The sequence below is a fragment of the Saimiri boliviensis genome, chromosome 6 (assembly GCF_048565385.1).
Source record: "Saimiri boliviensis isolate mSaiBol1 chromosome 6, mSaiBol1.pri, whole genome shotgun sequence".
NCBI lineage: Eukaryota > Metazoa > Chordata > Mammalia > Primates > Cebidae > Saimiri > Saimiri boliviensis.
Window position 1 is genome coordinate 23,131,373 of NC_133454.1, and position 18,350 is coordinate 23,149,722.

Genomic DNA, 18,350 nt, shown 5'->3' on the forward strand with positions numbered 1-18,350 from the left:
TAATACCCACTTTCTCTTTTTTCATTTATGTGGGAACCTGATTATAAAGACACAATAAATTAAGCACCTTAGAAAAAAACTGTGAATTATGTATTTATCATCACTTTTACTGCAATAATAGCCACTATTCTTGAAGTACTAGATAAATGTATTCCTGCTAAAATAACTTGAGTTCTCAAAACGCAGGTCTTCCACTGAGCTAAAATAAGTAACTATTCAGAAAAATATCTATTGCCAATGCAAAGAGTTTTGAACTGGCAGAGTCAAGACAAAGACAGTTGTTTTTTTTTTTTTTTTCTCTTTGAAGACAACTTGGTTTCACTGGACTTATTCTTGCCATCCAGGCTTTGGGAGCTCATTCCAGATTCTAGCCAGTGTGTGTCTTCTTATTTTAAGAAGGCTGTTAGACCTGTAGCAGATGATACATTGATGTGAGTCACGTGCCTTGAAAAGCCATAATTCTGGTGAGGGTGACAGGGAGTGAAATTTCATTGATGAGATTCCAGAATGAAAGCATCATTGACCCTGCAGCAGTACTCTATAGAAAGATGGTGGGTAAATGGTAAAATTAGAAATGCCAATGGAAGCTTACCCATCATTAATCTTTTCCAAGTCTTCCCTGACTCATTTATCCAGAGGATTGACCAAAGGCAAAATATACAACTTTCAGTTTCACATATACAGCTTTGCTCTGTAACCAGAGAGTTCTGTCAAAATTGTCTCAGAACTGCTGCCAGAAGGGTTTGAAATACAAAGATCGCTCTCAAAGATTTGTGACACAGACTTTTCTGAGTTTTCTTCCTTCACAGGAAGGATCCATTTGGAATGGGTCAAATGCAAAAGGGTAGTTCAGATGACATCTTACAATGGCCAGTGCTAGCACAGAACTGTGAATGGTGGTTAATTACTCACAAGCCTTTTATATTAAGTCTCCCTTAAGTGGGAACACACTCACTAAAAAATCAAAATGAGTCAAGTCTTTCATCATTAAGGTTCTGGGAGTCCAATGGGATAGAAAAAAGCAAAATCATCATACAGTAGGGTACATAAAATTAAATGAAAATATGTGGAAGAACAAGTACAAAATGAAGTGGCTAGAAAACACTTTTAACGCCGGGCGCGGTGGCTCAAGCCTGTAATCCCAGCACTTTGGGAGGCCGAGGCGGGTGGATCACGAGGTCGAGAGATCGAGACCATCCTGGTCAACATGGTGAAACCCCGTCTCTACTAAAAATACAAAAAATTAGCTGGGCATGGTGGCACGTGCCTGTAATCCCAGCTACTCAGGAGGCTGAGGCAGGAGAATTGCCTGAACCCAGGAGGTGGAGGTTGCGGTGAGCCGACATCGCCATTGCACTCCAGCCTGGGTAACAAGAGCGAAACTCCGTCTCAAAAAAAAAAAAAAGAAAACACTTTTAAAAGCCAAGGGAGAAACTGTCTGCTACGAATAGCCTCTGGAGGAGCCATCAGCCAGGAATGGGAAGGAAGGGCACTTGGCACTGCCGGCTTGAGGGACTATCTTCTCTGAAACTTCTTTTTGCCCCCAGGGAGCTCCCCTACACACATGTTTGAGTATCTTTCTGCAGAAACTATGCCATCTACTGTTTTCCTCTTCTGATATGTGAAAGTAAGATGTGTCTCAGAGCTATTAGGATTTAAAGTGAGATCACATGTGATGTGTATGGCCTAGTATCTTGCCTATTTTATGAGGCTTCTATAAGCCCAGCCCTGGAAGAGAAGCCTGTCTCCAAATCTACCACTTCCATTATGCATCCCACAAAAGCAACTCAGGTCATCACAGTGACATAAGCCTCAGTTAATGTTTACATGGAAGTACTAAAGGCCACAGGACTGCTGAGTATTTGGAATTCTTCATCTGGATCATGGCCCAAAGGGACCTAGCATGGTTTGAGTAGGTGGGGCGCCCAGAGACTTAGGTGCTAGAACAAATTCCCTACCCTCTGACTATGTAACTTTGGCCAGGAGTCCCTTGTTCAACTCCTCTTACTTTGTTACTGAGGTAATAATCAGTCTCCCTCAACATGCGTCACTATTATCAATCATATGCTTGGCACTATGCCAGGGTGCAGAATACGGCCCTCTGCCTTCTAGGAGTGCATGGTCTGGTAGAAGTAGAAAGACACAGACCTGAATAACTAATGTAAGGCAGAATAAGGTGTTATGATGGAACCACAGAGTGCTGTGGTAGCACAGAGGAAAGAATGATTACGGTAAAAAGGAGAATTGGGGACCTGTAATACCTTTGTTGAGTGAAAGGCTTCTTTTGGACTTTGTGTAAAATTTTCATGTATCAAGACGCATTCCACAGGGAGGTGAGTAATGCAAGGCCAGGGCTGAAGTTTAGGCTACACAGGACATGTTTAGGGATGAGTGAGGAGTTCTGTGAGCAAGAGAGGAGAATGCCAGGGTAGAGGGAAGTTGGAACATAAGCTAGTGGATTGTACAGAAGAGTTTTGATCTGCTGATCAGAAGGTTTGGGCCAAGCCCAGGAAAAGGGATGGCAGCATCATACTTTTCTTTATTCATTTGCTTACTTACAAAAAACATTTATTCATTATTTACAATGCAACAAGTACTAACCTGGGTGCTAAGGAGAGAAAATGAGTAAGGCAGTTTCTTTCCTCAAGGAAATCGCCTTCTATTGGTGGAGATAAGTGGTAATGGTGCCTAATATAAATAACAGTTGCTACCTGCTCCAAGAACAAAGTTAAGCAAGTGATTGTTAAGCAATGCTTAGGGGTACAGGATGTAAGAATGGCCTTAAAAGATGTGTCTTCTGAGATGAGTCTGAAGGATAAATGGAGTAGGAGTCTGCCAGATTGAGGTAAGAAGCCTTCCAGACACAGCCCAACAGCATAACAAAGCCCAGTGCTTGATTAAATGGGGAATACAGGGAACACTGCAAACTTTGGTTTGGATTCTAGAATGGAAAGGGGAACTACAGCAAAAAGATTGGAGAGATGAGTTGGGATAAACCTAAGAGTTTGGGCTTAATCCTGAAGCAGTGAGGCAGTATTGAAAATGTTTACACTGGAAAGTTGGGAAAGTAAGTATTATTAGGATGTAAGGATCAGAGAGGAAATAATCAGGGCAGAAATAATAATGCGAGTGACTCCCAAGTTTCTGGCCTGAGTAACTGGTGCCATTCCCAAAACAAGAGAGGCAGGAGGAGAAATAAGAGTTCAAGAGTAAGATGATGAGTTCATTCTTAACTATGTTTTTCTTTTCTTTTCTTTTCTTTTCTTTTTTTTTTTTGAGATGGAGTCTTGCTTTGTCATCCAGACTGTAGTGCAATGGCGCAATCTCAGTTCACTGCAACCTCTGCCTCTCGGGTTCAAGCTATTCTCCTGCCTCAACCTCCTGAGTAGCTGGGATTACAGGTGCCTGCCGCTGTGCCCAACTAATTTTTGTAGTTGTTTTTTTTTTTTGTTTGTTTGTTTGTTTGTTTTTTTGTAGAGACAGGGTTTTACCATGTTAGTCAAGCTGGTCTTGAAACTCCTGACCTCAGGTGATCTGCCCACCTTGGCCTCACAAAGTGCTGGGATTACAAGCATGAGCCACCACACCCGGCCCATTCTTGACCATGTTAAAGGTTTTTGCAGGATACCTGTGATGCTCTTGCAACCCCCTGCCCACCTTGAAATCCTTCAGAGGCTCCCCATTCCCTTCAGCTGTGGCCTGGCCTCCATTGTGTTCTCTCAGCCCTGCCTTCTAATGTGCTTGCTGCAGCCTGAGCAGCCTTCAGTTCCTGGAACTTGCCAGGTTGTGTTCTACATCTTTGAGCCTTCAACTAGAACACCATTTCCCTTCTCTTGCTTTCTGCCTAGCCAGTTGTGGCTCATCCTTCCAGACTCACTCAGGTATAACATCTCTCTGAAGGAGGCTTCCCTAACATTGTCTACCGCCACCCCTAGCAAGGGTTAGTACTAACTGTCAACAGCGACGTTCTCACCCCTACTTGACTGTAATGATTTGTATGCATGTCACCTTCTCTACTACTGTGACATTCCCCCACCATCCCTCACTGGGCAGGTGGCATCTCTGTATCCATTTTGCCTGGCCCAGATGGAGATTAGAACATCAGTAAATGTTAAATGAACAAATCCAAATGGGAGCATACAACAGAGTTGGAAATTAAAAAAAAGAGAAAAAAGAAAGGCACCAAAAAAATGCAAACAACATTAAGATATTATGTCTACTATTCACTCCCGTGACCTCTTCCCTAAGCACTATGTTATCTAAAGGCTAGATGGTCAATCATCCAAGCCCATGGCTGTTGGCTTGGTTATGTGTGTAGAATGGAACAGAAAGGGAGGAAGAATGTAGATGCCCAGGGAGGAGCATCAGTAAAGATTTGGAGACTGACCTGGAACTTCCAGCCATCATGGGTACAGTTTACATGAGAGGAAGTGTAGCCTACACACCTATTTCCTTTCCTCTTTCTAAGCTCTGGCCCCTGTTTTCTGACACCATCTGGTGGCCACATCTGTGAATAACAAACTCCCCAGGAGCTGAGAGAGCTTCTCTAAAGCAAGAGGTCTAGAGACTGGCCTCAGAGGGCTATGTATTACAGCCCCTACAAGTTTATACATATATGAGATTTGCCTTTTCTGCTGAGACACTCCAAGAGCTTTTGACCAGAGTCTTTAAAACTCCTATGGCCTTCGAAAGGCTGAGAATCACTGCGACAAAGGATTGATTCTTTTTTTCCCTCAGTGAAACCCTATAAAGAATCATAAGATCAAAGCTGAAGAAGCAGACCTGAATCCCTGCTTACTCAGAACTTCACCCTCCAGTTTCCCAAAGCACTTACAGAGAACAGAGAATCCAGTTTGAAAACCACTCTTGTGAAGCCAAGGGCTTGTAGAGCATCAGAGCCAGATGGGCCCTTAGAAATCATTGCAACATACTAGGTCACACCTGAGAGAGCAGGCTTGGTGACACTCACAGCACATATTGGTGGCAGAACAAGAACCTAACACAAGTCTCCTCTCTTGCTTCTCTTCTCTTTTTACTGCTTGTCTTATTGCCCAAAACCTAAATTTTAAAATGTACTAATCAAAACTTTTTCTATTCTGAATATAGTTCCCAAACAGGAAACCATTCTTCCTATAGATTTCTAGATCTCCAGAAAAGGTATTTCCCCTCTAAATGCCTCTCAGTAAGTTATGGTAGAAAACAAATCTACAACTTACGTGTAAATAGTTTGTTGTTTGTTTGTATGGGAGGGTTGTCTTTTTGAGACAGGGTCTCACTGTTTACTGGACTGGAGTGTAGTGGTGCGATCATAGCTCACTCTAACTTTGAACTTCTGGGCTCAAGCAATCCTCCTGCCTTAGCCCCCCGCCCCCCAGTAGTTAGGACTACAGGTGGGCAACACCACACCCAGCTAATTATTTGTTTATAGTGATGGAGTCTTATTATGTTCCCAGGCTGGGCCTGAACTCCTGGCCTCAAGTGAACCTCCTGCCTCAGCCTCCCATAGTGCTGGGATTACAGACATAAGCCACTGCCGCTGACCTGAATAGTTCTTTTTTTTTTTTTTTTTGAGACAGAGTTTCGCTCTTGTTACCCAGGCTGGAGTGCAATGGCGCGATCTCGGCTCACCGCAACCTCCGCCTCCTGGGTTCAGGCAGTTCTCCTGCCTCAGCCTCCTGAGTAGCTGGGATTACAGGCACGCGCCACCATGCCCAGCTAATTTTTTTGTATTTTTAGTAGAGACGGGGTTTCGCCATGTTGACCAGGATGGTCTCGATCTCTCGACCTCGTGATCCACCCGCCTCAGCCACCCAAAGTGCTGGGATTACAGGCTTGAGCCACCGCACCTGGCCTCTGAATAGTTCTTTTTAACTTACAACGTTAATACCCATGAGCTAGTTTTACAGTGGCAGAACAGACTCAGAGAGATAAAAATGACTTGTTTGCTGTTTCCTGACATCACCTTAAAGGTTCTTTCCGCTATTTCACAACATTTGTATTCGAATGTGCATATTATGTGGTACTTAAAACAATGAACATATAGGCGGTACAACTGGCTTACTGATACCTACCTGGTTGTGGAGGGGGGTTATAACACCTGCTAATAACCACCATTTGGAGGTGGGGGACGGATGAAGCCTAACATGGATTAAACATCTATATACTACATATACTAGAGTCTAATATCTAAACAACCTTCAAAATATGCTCTTAGTCACCATTTTATAAATGCCTATACCGAAGTTTAGAAAGAGAAAATGCCTTGGTCAAGGTCACGCTAGTAATTGGCAAGTCGCAGATAAACCTCAGGTTGGCCTGACTCCTCATCCTGTGTTTTGTCCACATCAACTAGCTGCATGGGGCTTTGAACATCCCAGCCTTTCTCCTTGGGGGGCAGTACTTGGCTTGTCTCACCTTCCTGCCCCCTCCCTTCTTTCTCTTTTAGGAGTGCCAGCTTCTCTCAGGGCACCAGGGCCTCTTTTCTCATGAGGAGTGACACAGCAGTACAAAAACTTGCCCAAGGCAATGGACACTGTGTTAACGGGGTCAGTGGTCAAGTCCATGGCTTCTACAGCCTTCCCAAGCCAAGCCGGCACAATACAGAATTCAGAGACAGTACCTATGACCTCCCCCGCAGCCTGGCCTCCCATGGCCACACCAAAGGCAGCCTCACAGGCTCCGAGACAGATCATGAGGATGTGTACACCTTCAAGACGCCCAGCAACACCCTGTGCCGGGAGTTTGGGGACCTCCTGGTGGACAATATGGATGCTCCAGCTACCCCGCTCTCAGCCTACCAGATCCCTAGGACATTCACTCTGGACAAGAACCACAATGCCATGACAGTGGCCACTCCTGGGGACTCAGCCATAGCTCCCCCACCCCGGCCCCCCAAGCCAAGTCAGGCAGAAACACCTCGATGGGGCAGCCCTCAGCAGAGACCTCCAATCAGTGAAAATGGCAGATCTGTCGCTGCCACCATCCCCAGACGCAATACCCTCCCTGCAATGGACAACAGCCGACTTCACCGAGGTCAGTATAAGCCCTAGCTGAGACTCAGAGGGAGAAGGAGGTAGCACAAGGGTTCTCAATACTTTGCAAGTCCTTGGTCATCCATGGCCGAGGGGGACTTAAGAACCACCTAGGTCACTGATACTCACAAACGTAGGGATCTTCTACCCAGATCCCTTACCAGTTGGTCCTCCAGCACTGGAGGCTGTTAGTTGCAGGTTATATAGCAGAGCTGGCCCCAGAGATGTTAATATTCTACTAATGGAGAATAGGACATTCTTAATTGACCACAGTATAACATATTATGGGTTGAGAAGTCCAAATCATTTCATTATATTCATTAATCAAAGCAGAGATTTAAAAAATAAATTTAGAAGATCAGTCCAAACTAGAATGAAACCTGTGTGGGCTAACGGACTGTTAAAATGAGATCAGAATGTTTTCTAAGTCACATTTGAGTCTCTGGTTGAAGGTGAAACTTCTATTTGAAGTACCTAAATTCTATTGTTACTTGTTTTCCATTGAGAGTATTCCAACTCTGCATATAACCTCTTCTGTGTGATGAAAAAATAGAACAATATTCTTTTCCTTTTGCATCTTGCTTTATAGCTTGTAAAGCCTTTTTTTTTTTTTTTTTTTTTTTTCTCCATCCTGTTGTTTAAGCCAGGCAGAGAGCTTGGTGGGACAAAGCCTCCTTGCCTCCATTTCACATGAGGCCCATGACAGTTAAGAGACTTAAACGGAGTTGCAGAGTCATTGGTGCTAGAGATGAGACTCAGACCCTAGAGTCCTGGCTCCTGGTTTAGACCTCTTTACCGTCTTTCAATCCATCAACAATTTGAGCAGTCACACTGTGCTTTGGAACTGAGATGATGAAGACATACATAAAACATGTTCCTGCCCTTCAGAGCGTACATCTCGTTGTGAAAATAAAACCAATGTGTATAAATTAGGACGAGTATTGTTACTGTGGTATTCAAAGAGGTGATGGCTGGGGTGAGTGGGACAGGTGGTGAGTGCTATAGGAGTCAAAGGAGAGGTACATAGATGAGGGTGGAGCAGTCAAGGAGGGCTTCTCTGCAGATGCTAACATTGGAGCTACATCTAGAAGCCCAGGAGGAATTTTCGAGCTGAGGAGTGATGTGTTCGAAGAAATTCCTTATCATTTGGGGTTGAGAGTAGTATCTTCTAGAGTATTAGTAAGACCTTGAACCACACTAGTTGAGGGTATGGGGAAGTGCCAAAACATGAATCAGTCATGAGTAAATATGTATCCTCCTTCCTCTGTCAGCTTCTTCCTGTGAAACCTACGAGTACCCCCAGCGTGGTGGAGAGAGTGCAGGCCGGTCTGCTGAATCCATGAGTGATGGAGTCAGCTCATTCCTGGTGAGTATCGGTTAACCAGAGGCCCTCCGGCTGGCCTGGGTAGGTAAAAGGTCACACCTTATGGAACTAAAAGCACAACCCCAAAGTAGGGATGGCATCTCCGTCTTCGTTCTTGTCTCAGTTCAGAACCCTGCATCGGGTCTTTGGACAAGTAAGATATAAGTATTCTAGTCTGAAAGAAATGTATGTGCTAAGGTAGACTGAATTACAAGGTTCACCAACCCTGTAGGTAAGGAGAGGGTCTAGAATGCCACAGACCCAGGCTACACAGTAGGGGATCTTCTAAGGAAGCAAACTTACCCACGAGGCCTCACATACAGGAGGGAGGCTGCGCTGTGAGACTCCAGGCAAGGGTGGTACTCACAGTCAGGCTAAGTGGGCAGAATTATGGCTTGAGTGCAGGATCCCAGGCTGCCCGCTGGAAGATGCTAACCACAGTTCTCCAAGATGTCAGGCAAGGAGACCAGGGCCTGGCTTCAAGCCTACTGGAAAGACAGTGAAATCAGGTAACCAAGGCAGAAGCAGCTTAGTTGTATTTCAGGGCAGATAGAGCAGGACTTAGAGGAGGGCTATTGCCAGGGTTGCTGTATTACATAACTCCGTAGCAGCTCTGACTACAGCTTGGTGGTCCCCTAGGTGCCTGGAGTGAGCCCCAGGTACTTAGAAAACTGGACTGGGGAAATACAACTGGCCCCAGACCTCATCTTCCAGGGCCAGGACTCCTAATATGCTCCTTGTTCTGATCCAGGGCCTGAGATGCTGACCTGCCAATGGTGAGTCTGGACTTGAGGTGTGGAGGGCAGGTCCTGACCAAACCTATAGTCCATGGACTGTCCTACCCTTAGCATTGGTCAGCCATCCAGAAAGCCAAGTGGACCTAGTCACCAAGAATATTTTTTTTTTTAACATAAACTCAAGATTTTATTGTCTTCATAAAAGATGACACTTAGAACTGGATCACTTGGCCCTTTCTCTTCTTATCTCCTCCCAGTTCAAAACGCTTGCATCTTTTAATAGCCAGCATTCTCTTAGATCTGCAGTTGGGCTCAACGCACTCGAGCCTTAGCACAATCTTCTTTGTAGTTTTAGCCTTTTTCCGGAAAATCGGCTTAGTCTGCCCACCATAGCCACTCTGCTTCCTGTCATAACGCCGCTTTCCCTGGGCATACAGAGAATCCTTGCCCTTCTTGTACTGTGTCACTTTGTGAGGTTGGTGCTTGCCACACTTCTTACAGAAAGTCCGGCGGGTTTTAGGAACGTTCACCATTTTTGCGTGAGCGCTACCGGCACGGAAAAGCCCAAGAGTATTTTATACTCTAGATTTATAAAAAATTATTGGTGGATGCCAAGGGATCATGAAGGCTTGAAGGGACCCACAAACCTCATATATTCCTGTCTCCCACTCTGCTTTCTTTCTTTTTATTTTTTATTTTTTGAAACAGAGTCTTGCCCTGTCACCCAGGCTGGAGTATAGTGGCGTGATCTTGGCTCACTACAACTGCAGCCTCCCAGCCTCGAGCAACTCTCATGCCTCAGCCTCCTGAGTAGCTGGGACTACAAGCCTATGCCACCATACCCAGCTAAAACTTTATATTTTTAGTAGAGATGGGGTTTCACCATGTTGGCCAGGCTGGTCTTAAACTCCTCACCCAAATGATTCACCTGCCTCAGCCTCCCACTACTCTGCTTTCTTATTTGATCTTCCCAAGGTCTCCCTTACAGCTTCAAAGTATACCTAACCCAGTCATGACTTGTCTTGCCTAGTTTACAAAGTCTGACCCCGTTCCTGTTTCTTCTTGCTAGTAACAGCTGTATTTCTTTCACTATTCCTCTCCCTAGCCAGGGAAAACGATTGTGAGCCGATCGGACAGCACCAATTCTGAAGACAACTACGTGCCCATGAACCCAGGTTCTTCCACCCTGTTGGCCATGGAACGAGCAGGTGATAATTCCCAGAGTGTCTACATCCCGATGAGCCCAGGGGCCCATCACTTTGACTCACTTGGCTACCCATCAACAACCCTTTCTATGCATCGAGGCCCCAACAGAGGAAGTGAGATCCAGCCACCCCCTGTTAACCGCAACCTCAAACCTGACCGGAAAGGTAAGTCCATTCTTTCCCCTGTCCCATATCTGGACAATAGATATCTGGGACTATTTCCATTTGCTGAGGGGTCATGTGGATCCTGAACTTGGCATTTGCGATTTTGGGCAAATCACGTAAATTCTGAGTCTGTTTTCTTACCTGTGAAATGCAGGTGGTAAGTCCTACCTCCCAGGTTTGTTGTGAAGGACAGCATCTAGGATAGTATTCTGGTACACGGCCAGTGTTCAGTAAAGTCATCTTTGTGCCCTCTGCATGTAGACTCGGCAAGTTCTCGCTCTGCTACTATCTCACTCTCCTGGCCTTGGATCAGTGGCAAGGATTCAAAGGGAGGAATAGGATAACTGGGTGGAGATAGCCCCCTGTGGGTCTGGCCAACAGGGAATTCAAATCCTAGCATGTGGAACCGAAGCCCTCGGGCCCTCGTGGCATCTACCTTCCTCCACTGTGGCTTGCACAGACCTGGCCAGGAACAGCAGGGAGTAGTCATGGTGACCATCCCCACTTCAAATTTGGTCTCTTGGCTGGGTGCCGTCACTCATGCCTGTAACCCCAGCACTTTGGGAGGCCGAGGTGAGTGGATCATCTGAGGTCAGGAGTTCGAGACCAGCCTGGCCAACATAGTGAAACTCTCCGTCTTTACTAAAAATATTAAAATTAGCCGAGCATGGTGACAGGTTCCTGCAGTCCCAGCTACTAGGGAAGCTGAGACAGGAGGCTCACTTGAACCCAGGAGGCAGAGCTTGCAGTGAGCTGAGATTGCCTGACTGCACTCCAGCCTGGACAACAGAGTGAGACCCTGTCTCAAAAGAAACACACACACACACACACACACACACACACACACACACACACACACATATATATATATGTGTATGGTCTCTTATTTTTAAATGAAGTCATAAATCGAGAGAAAAATCTGTTGTAAAACCCTGTGTCCCCATTTTTGATTCTGAAAATATATTACTATAGATACAAGCAGGAAGAATATGTAATTTGGAATCTGAAGACATGACTTCAAGGCCCATCAGTATGGGCAAAAATTATATAACCTTTCTGAGTGTCAGTTTCCCTGTGTGAAACTGGAATGACTGTGCAGGCCTTTATAAACATGCTCTTGTGTTGTATTTAAGGTGTGTATGTATAGCATTATTATTACTGGCTGATTACCAGACTTTCTTTTCCTGCTCCAGCAAAGCCAACACCACTTGACCTGAGAAACAACACCGTCATCGATGAGCTCCCCTTCAAGTCACCTATCACCAAGTCTTGGTCTAGGGCCAAGTGAGTGCCTATGTGTTGGGGTGGGAGCTTGCAGTCGGGCAGTTAGGGAAGATGAGTGAAATGATAACTGGCTTGTGGGCCAGAACACCTGAATTCTGATGCTAATGCTATCATTAGCTGATCTTGTCTCTTGATCTCTTGTGGCTTGGTTTCCTCAGCTACAAAAGAGAATAATTATACCTGTGCTGTATCAGATCTTAATCTGATGGAGTGTGCAGCTCTAGTGGCTGAGGTCTGGATGTGTGAGGGTCAGGGCCCAGCTGGAAGCTAGAAACATGACAGCAGCCATGTGGCTTCCCCAGTGTTGACTCTTCATCTCCTTCCCACAACAGCCACACCTTCAACTCCAGCTCCTCGCAGTACTGCCGCCCTATCTCCACCCAGAGTATCACCAGCACAGACTCAGGAGACAGCGAAGAGAACTATGTGTCTATGGTGAGTCCTTCGGGCTTCGCTGGAATGACTCCTATCAAGGTCCCCTGGGACTCACCACTCAGTTCCCCACTTCCCAGCTTGGCTAACTCACCTCAGCCCAAGGACTCCTTATATTATTCATGATTTAGTCTTCTGCTACAAATCCTTCTTGAGCACCTGTTTATGAAGTAGTAGGAGTTGTGATGAGATGTAAGATAGACATGAGCCCTGTCCCAACAAAGTCATGGTCTTCGAGAGCAAAGGGGCCTGCCTCTCTCATGACAGTGACATGGGTGGCATGATCCGTGCCTGTGGAAAGGCAATGCTGGAGGTATCTACTCAGCAGTGAGAGACATGCGTGCACCTAACTCACCGTGGTGAGGCTGTAATAGAGGTATCAACACAGGCGGAGTAGGAAATTTCTTCCCCGAGATTTCCATTAAGGGCATAACTGTCCAGCACCTGGTAGTCACTTCATAGTTATTGAAAGAATGAATTAACCAACCAGTAAAGCAGCCAACAGACAGACACAGGAGTATCACCTTCTCATTAGAATAAGGCTTCAGGAAAGTCCGAGAGGAGGGTGGTGCTCTGCTAGAGCAGGAGACTGGATGGACAGGGTCCTAGAGCATTTCATCTTAAGAAGTGCTAAAGGAATGGGGGCTTTGTGCAGCCTGGAGATGAAGCAACTCTGTCCAGATCTTGGAGAAGCTAGGCAGGGGAGCAAGCTGCTTTGGGGTGACTACCCCGCTCTAGGGCACAGGTGGGAGCTTCAGAGGAGCCAATTTGATACAACAGAAGAAAACTTTCCAGTGCATAAAGGAAATGTGCTCCCTTCTTAAGGGCCAGCAAGCAAAGGCTGGGTGTCTCAGGAGAGCCACTGTTTGTGAGACTTGGCCCGATGTGCTATAGAGGAGGCAACATGGTCCAGGGGTTAGCACAGGTTTCGGAGTCAGAAAACAGACCTGATTTGCATCACTCAGCAGCTGTGCAAACACAGGCAAACGTCACTTCTCTGAAAGTAAAGTGAACCAGTTTCATCTTTGTTTTAAAGAATATCAACAGTAATCATACCTACATTATAGGGTTATAGTGAAGATTAAAATGGGAACATGAAAAGTCCCTACCATGGTGCATGAGTCAGAATACGGCTCAGGGAACCAGTGTTCTTACTCCCAGAGGTGTTTTTCTGGGTATAGGTTAGTCTGTTTTCTACCCTCACTCACAGTTTTTCCTCCTCATGACAGCAAAACCCAGTGTCTGCATCTCCTGTTCCCAGTGGCACCAACAGTCCTGCCCCTAAGAAGAGCACCGGCAGTGTTGATTATCTGGCCCTGGACTTCCAGCCAAGCTCCCCAAGCCCCCACCGCAAGGTACCTGGAGTGGAGTTGGGGGGCAGGGGGCAGTGAGAGCTCTCAGGGACCTGGGGGCAGAGATCATGGAGGCCGGGGCGCCTTCAACACTGAACAGCAGCACTCAGCCGCCCTCCCGCTCCAGTACCCAGCTTTTATGACCATCTTTAGTCATAGAGCTTTCATCTAGGTCTAAAGACTCCCATTCCTGCTCTCAGAGCACAGTACCCTCAATCAAAGAACTTCATTCGTCAGCCCATCCCCCTTGTTGTTGAGATGGGCAAATGACTGCACAGAGATCTGATTGGCCTAAGGTTACAAAGTGAATCAGCAACAGATCCAGGAATGAGGATACTGCCTTCTGGTCCTGGGCTCTTGGGTGGGTCCCAGAGCCCTGCCATTGATATATCAACCTTCAGAAAGGACTTCCAGGCCTGGGAAAGCCTCCCCAGGAGGTATCCTTAGCCTAAGCAGTGCAGGGGGACTCTGCAGGGTGCAGAGCTCTGTCTCACCATGGTTCCCCCTCACAGGGTGGCGGCGAGGGCAGCACGTAAAGTCCTGTGGCTGATGCTTTTTTGCACCCAGCAAATTCCTTTTCCTGGATGAGTAACCAGACGGAGCTGGGTGGAGGCAGAAATGAAGGCCTGGACCCATCCGCCGGGGCCAAGAAAGGGCCTGGGTCCTCCCAGGAGATGGGAACTAAGAAGGGCTGGCAGGGGCTGCTGTATCCTGCAGGAAGGAGTCTGGAGTCTGAGCTTTAAAGCCCACATCAAAAAGAGAAGCCAGGCTCCTGAGGGTGGTCCTTGGCAGGCAGAGGCAATGCTCTTCTCCCCTTCAGACAGCTCGGGGAGATCTTGAATCTGTCTTCTTTCTCCCCACCTAACTGGTAACTCACAGCCACTCTTTGTCTCCCACTCTGTCCCCTCAGCCATCTACTTCATCTGTCACTTCTGATGAGAAAGTGGACTATGTTCAGGTGGACAAGGAGAAGACCCAAGCCCTTCAAAACACCATGCAGGAGTGGACAGACGTGCGGCAGTCCTCGGAGCCCTCCAAGGGCGCCAAGCTGTGACCAGAGGGCCACTGCAGAGCCGGCCCTTCCCTTCTCTTTTCCCCCTGTCCCCTCTCCCATTGTCCCTTCCACCCACCTCCTCTCTACTCTGCCAGTCTCAGCCTTCAAAGCACTTGACATCAGGGACCCTGAACCCTTCCCCTGGGAGGTGAGGGCCTGATCAAGGCACGTCTTCTGCCCACTCGGGGCCCACCTGTGATTTTTATCATTAATGGCCATGCCTCCACCCACCTTAGTTAGGAGCTACTGCCAAAAAGCATCCTTCAGCCTCTTCCTGTCCTTTAGATATGATTACCAGCCGTTTGGAGGGAAGGGCTGGGGCTCTGAGCCAGATTCCACACCTCATGTTCAGTCACAACTTCAGCTATCTTCCCTCCGGCCCCTGGACTACCTCTCCTCAGTCCCAGAAGACAAGTCTCACCAACCCATGGAGTCAAGGACCAGCAGACCAAAGTGGATAATGGACTTTTTCATTCCTGTTTTTCTTGGCAGGAGAAGCAAAGCCACTAAAAGATGAGATGGTGGAAAAGGAGAGCCAGCAGTGGTCTTCAGGGCTGCAGAGGGAAAGCTCACATCTGCAGGGACATCCCACTTTCAGGCTGAGGCCATGGCAGGAGAGCTGCTGTGGGGTACAGAAGCAGAGGACGAAGGGCAAAAGGAAGGGAAAACTGGTGATGGCCAACCCAGAACAGCAAGCAGCAGGGATTGGAGCTCAGGTGGTGGAGATGACAAGGACACTGAGGGGTCAGGGCCCCCAGAACTTTGGAGCTATACAGGCCACTCTAGGCCCAGGGGAAGCCCTCTTCCCCAACCCCCTCAGAGGCCCCCACCAACCCCACCTTGAGAGCACTGCACGGGGGAAGGCTTGGACCAAGCTGGGCAACCAAGCATATGGGGCAGGAATGCATGGTGAAACGGTGGGGAATGTGGGAGGGAGTATGGTGTGGATGGGGTTGATTCAGGGACTGAGGGGAACCCTGTGACAGGCACAGGCTGGGCAGAGGCACAGGGCAGTGCAGGGGACTCTGCAGTGGAGTGGGGCAGTGAGTTTCCATGCGGTGAGCAGCACAGTGGAAGTTGGGCTCAGAGGTAGCAGAGGGATGTGAAGCTGGGGTGAAGGCCATGTAGCAAGTGGGGAGATACATCCAAAGGGCCTGGGAGTTGGGGAGTGGCCAGGGCAATGTGTGGGGGTTTAGAGTGGAGCAGAAAGTAAAGGAGTGACTCATGCAAGAGTGATGTGCATGGTGATATGACGTGAGGACTGTTCCCCAGATGGAGGGGATAGCAGGTCAGGCAGGACGAGGAGAAAGCAGGGCAGAATGATGCCTAGAGGACCACATGGGGCATGGCTGACGGTTTGTGCCCATGGGCTGTGGCATATGCCAGGTTGCAGGGCAGAAACGAGTCTGGCCTGATGCTGGCCCAGTGTTTTCTCAGCTCAGCTCATCCGTCCTCTAGACCGATGGCCTGGCCGTTGTCCAAGTTCCATCCTGGAAGAAGTTACTTCCTCAAGAGTTGGACCTCTTCTCTTAGCATTAGTTCAGATCAACTCAAGGAGCATTTATTAATGGTTGCTGTGTCGAGTCTCTGGGCTTAGGCACCAAGGACACAAGAATCAATTAGACCGTATCCCTCAACTTGAGATAGTCATAATCAGTGAGAAAGAGGAGGAGGACATGAGACAGTGGTGACAAAGCCATTATACAGAGATTTAAAATGCTGATGGAGTGCAGAGGAAGACAAGCCTTAGGGAGGTTGGGGCCAGAGGCAGGAGTGGCGTCACAGTGAGGGAAGGTGGATTCTAGGAAAAGGGGGTGCCTGAAGTAGGCCTTAGAAGGGGATGAGTCAGATTCTTACAGAGGAGGAGAGCAGGGCTTGGGTCCAGTGGAGGAAGGAGGACAGAGAGGCTAGGAAAGGCTTGTGTCTTGGGAACACGAGGCCTTTGGGCGTATGGGTCCAGCCGCTCAGAAGTGCCGGGGCCATGCCTCAGTGTTCCATCAGGTGAAATGGCAGCAGTGGCAGTGGCTGCACTGGGCAGAGTTGGCAGGGTGCTGGTTCACTGTGCCCGGCCCTGAATGTGTGCCTTTAAGGCATCTACAAGGGGCCCCATATGACAGAGCTTTTAACTGGTGCCTTCCCTGTACCCGCAGCAGCCACAAGTGGGCCCAGACTATTGATGCCCTCAGTTGACAGCCCAGCAGTCTCCCATAAAATGTGAGCATGTTCTGAGTGTGCCATGATGTGAGTGGACCTGGCTGGAGTCTTCAGAGAGCGACTGAGGTGTTCAAATCGAATCTCCCAGGAGGCCTCCTTTCAGCTCCTGATTCTGGTAACTACCGAAATCCCTTGGGTGGAAGTGTAGGGGCAGTGATGGAAGGAGGAGAGGCAAAGTTGACCTTTTGAAAGCAAAGCTCTGGCTCACAAGCCCCAAACTACCAGCCATGTTTGGCATGTCCCCACATTCCACCCACTACCTCCCCTGACAAAGGAGTCATCTCAGTTGACTCCTTTGTTTGGCCTATCCATGGCTCAGAGTCCACCTCTCCTGAGGACCTGGTGAGGACTGAGACCCTGGTAGGGGGATACCTTCCCAGCACTGCTTCATGGGAGGACTCGTCCTGCCTGGGGCTCTTTGAGGAGCTGCCTTTACCCACTTCAGCGAGGTTAAGTCGAGTGAGAACAATGAGAAATAAGGAGATGGTGTTTCCTGAGGTCCTTGATCTGTGTGTCTTTGGAATGGGAGGCTGGATTAGAGGCACTGAGGTCCCATCCACAGCTGGTGCTCAGCTGCTTGAAGGGGAGACTCCCTCTTCTGTAACGTCTTTCTGGAGGATCCGGATGGCCAGGGGTGGGCAGTACCTATCCCCCGTCCCCTCCTAACTTGAGTTTGGTCACTTCTACATTGGAAACCATTAAAATATGCCCCATTCCTAGGACAAAAGCACAACCATTCTGAAGTTACTGGAGCATAGGCTCAGCTCATCTCCCCTCTGGCCCCTTCTGCCGTGGGGCCATCTTGGCCCAGCATCCCCACCCCATTTCCAGAGCTCTTTCTTCCCCATCTTGGCCTTTGTCTGTAAAATTCAGGGGAAGCCAGGCTGGCCTCGGGAGCTCCAAAGCCCTTCCTTGGGGGTTGTCTTTCTGGGACTCACCCTGCTCTTTAGGGCCTGGGACCATGAGGAGCTACCTGCTGAGGGGGTCCCCCAGAGATCCAGACTGTTGTGTGATTTCTGGTGGCATGTGTTGCGTATTTGTTGGCTACTTGTGTCTTGAAATGTAGAATTATTTCGTGCAGAATCGTCACTATTTGTCAGGAAGAGAAATGGGCTAGTGGAGGCCCAGTCTTGAGTTCTTGTCTTGTCACCATTTCAAATTGACATTTAATTTTCAAATCACTGTTGGTGCCTAATCACTTAAGTTATTAATTTATTCTGTTTGTAACATATTTATCCTGTGGGTGGGTGGGGCAGGAGTGTGTTCAAGTGGGTCATGTTTTTGCTGTGGTGACACATGGTACAGGCCTGGAGCTTGCAGGTCCCTTTCGACTGTGGTGTTGGAGCAGGACAATAAAGTCCACTAGAAATGCACCCCAGAACCAGCTGCTGTGTCCGTCTTGTCTGGAGGGGCGTGGTGCTGGAACTTGTTCTCACTCGAGTCTGTTCCATTTTCACTTTATTAAGGAAATAATTGGGTATTTTTCTTGGCTGGGGATAAGAATGAATGCTTT

The 18,350-nt window shown here is 47.9% G+C and overlaps 2 protein-coding genes across 2 annotated transcripts in view; one reads left to right on the forward strand and one right to left on the reverse strand.

Annotated features, from left to right (window-relative positions):
• Nucleotides 1-18,218, forward strand: part of GAB2 (GRB2 associated binding protein 2) — a 213,073-nt gene extending 194,855 nt beyond the window's left edge. The window contains exons 4-10 of the mRNA XM_039462224.2: nt 6,446-7,032; nt 8,303-8,397; nt 10,237-10,501; nt 11,695-11,785; nt 12,118-12,220; nt 13,447-13,572; nt 14,480-18,218. Of these exons, the coding sequence (XP_039318158.1) occupies nt 6,446-7,032; nt 8,303-8,397; nt 10,237-10,501; nt 11,695-11,785; nt 12,118-12,220; nt 13,447-13,572; nt 14,480-14,623 (1,411 nt within the window). The 3' untranslated portion in view covers nt 14,624-18,218. The remainder of the gene's footprint in view (nt 1-6,445; nt 7,033-8,302; nt 8,398-10,236; nt 10,502-11,694; nt 11,786-12,117; nt 12,221-13,446; nt 13,573-14,479) is intronic.
• LOC120360966 (large ribosomal subunit protein eL42-like) lies at nt 9,291-9,712 on the reverse strand. The gene has a single exon (XM_039462225.2). It carries the CDS (start codon nt 9,662-9,664, stop codon nt 9,344-9,346), a length of 321 nt encoding a protein of 106 aa, XP_039318159.1. The 5' UTR covers nt 9,665-9,712; the 3' UTR covers nt 9,291-9,343.
• Nucleotides 18,219-18,350: the final 132 nt, after the last annotated feature.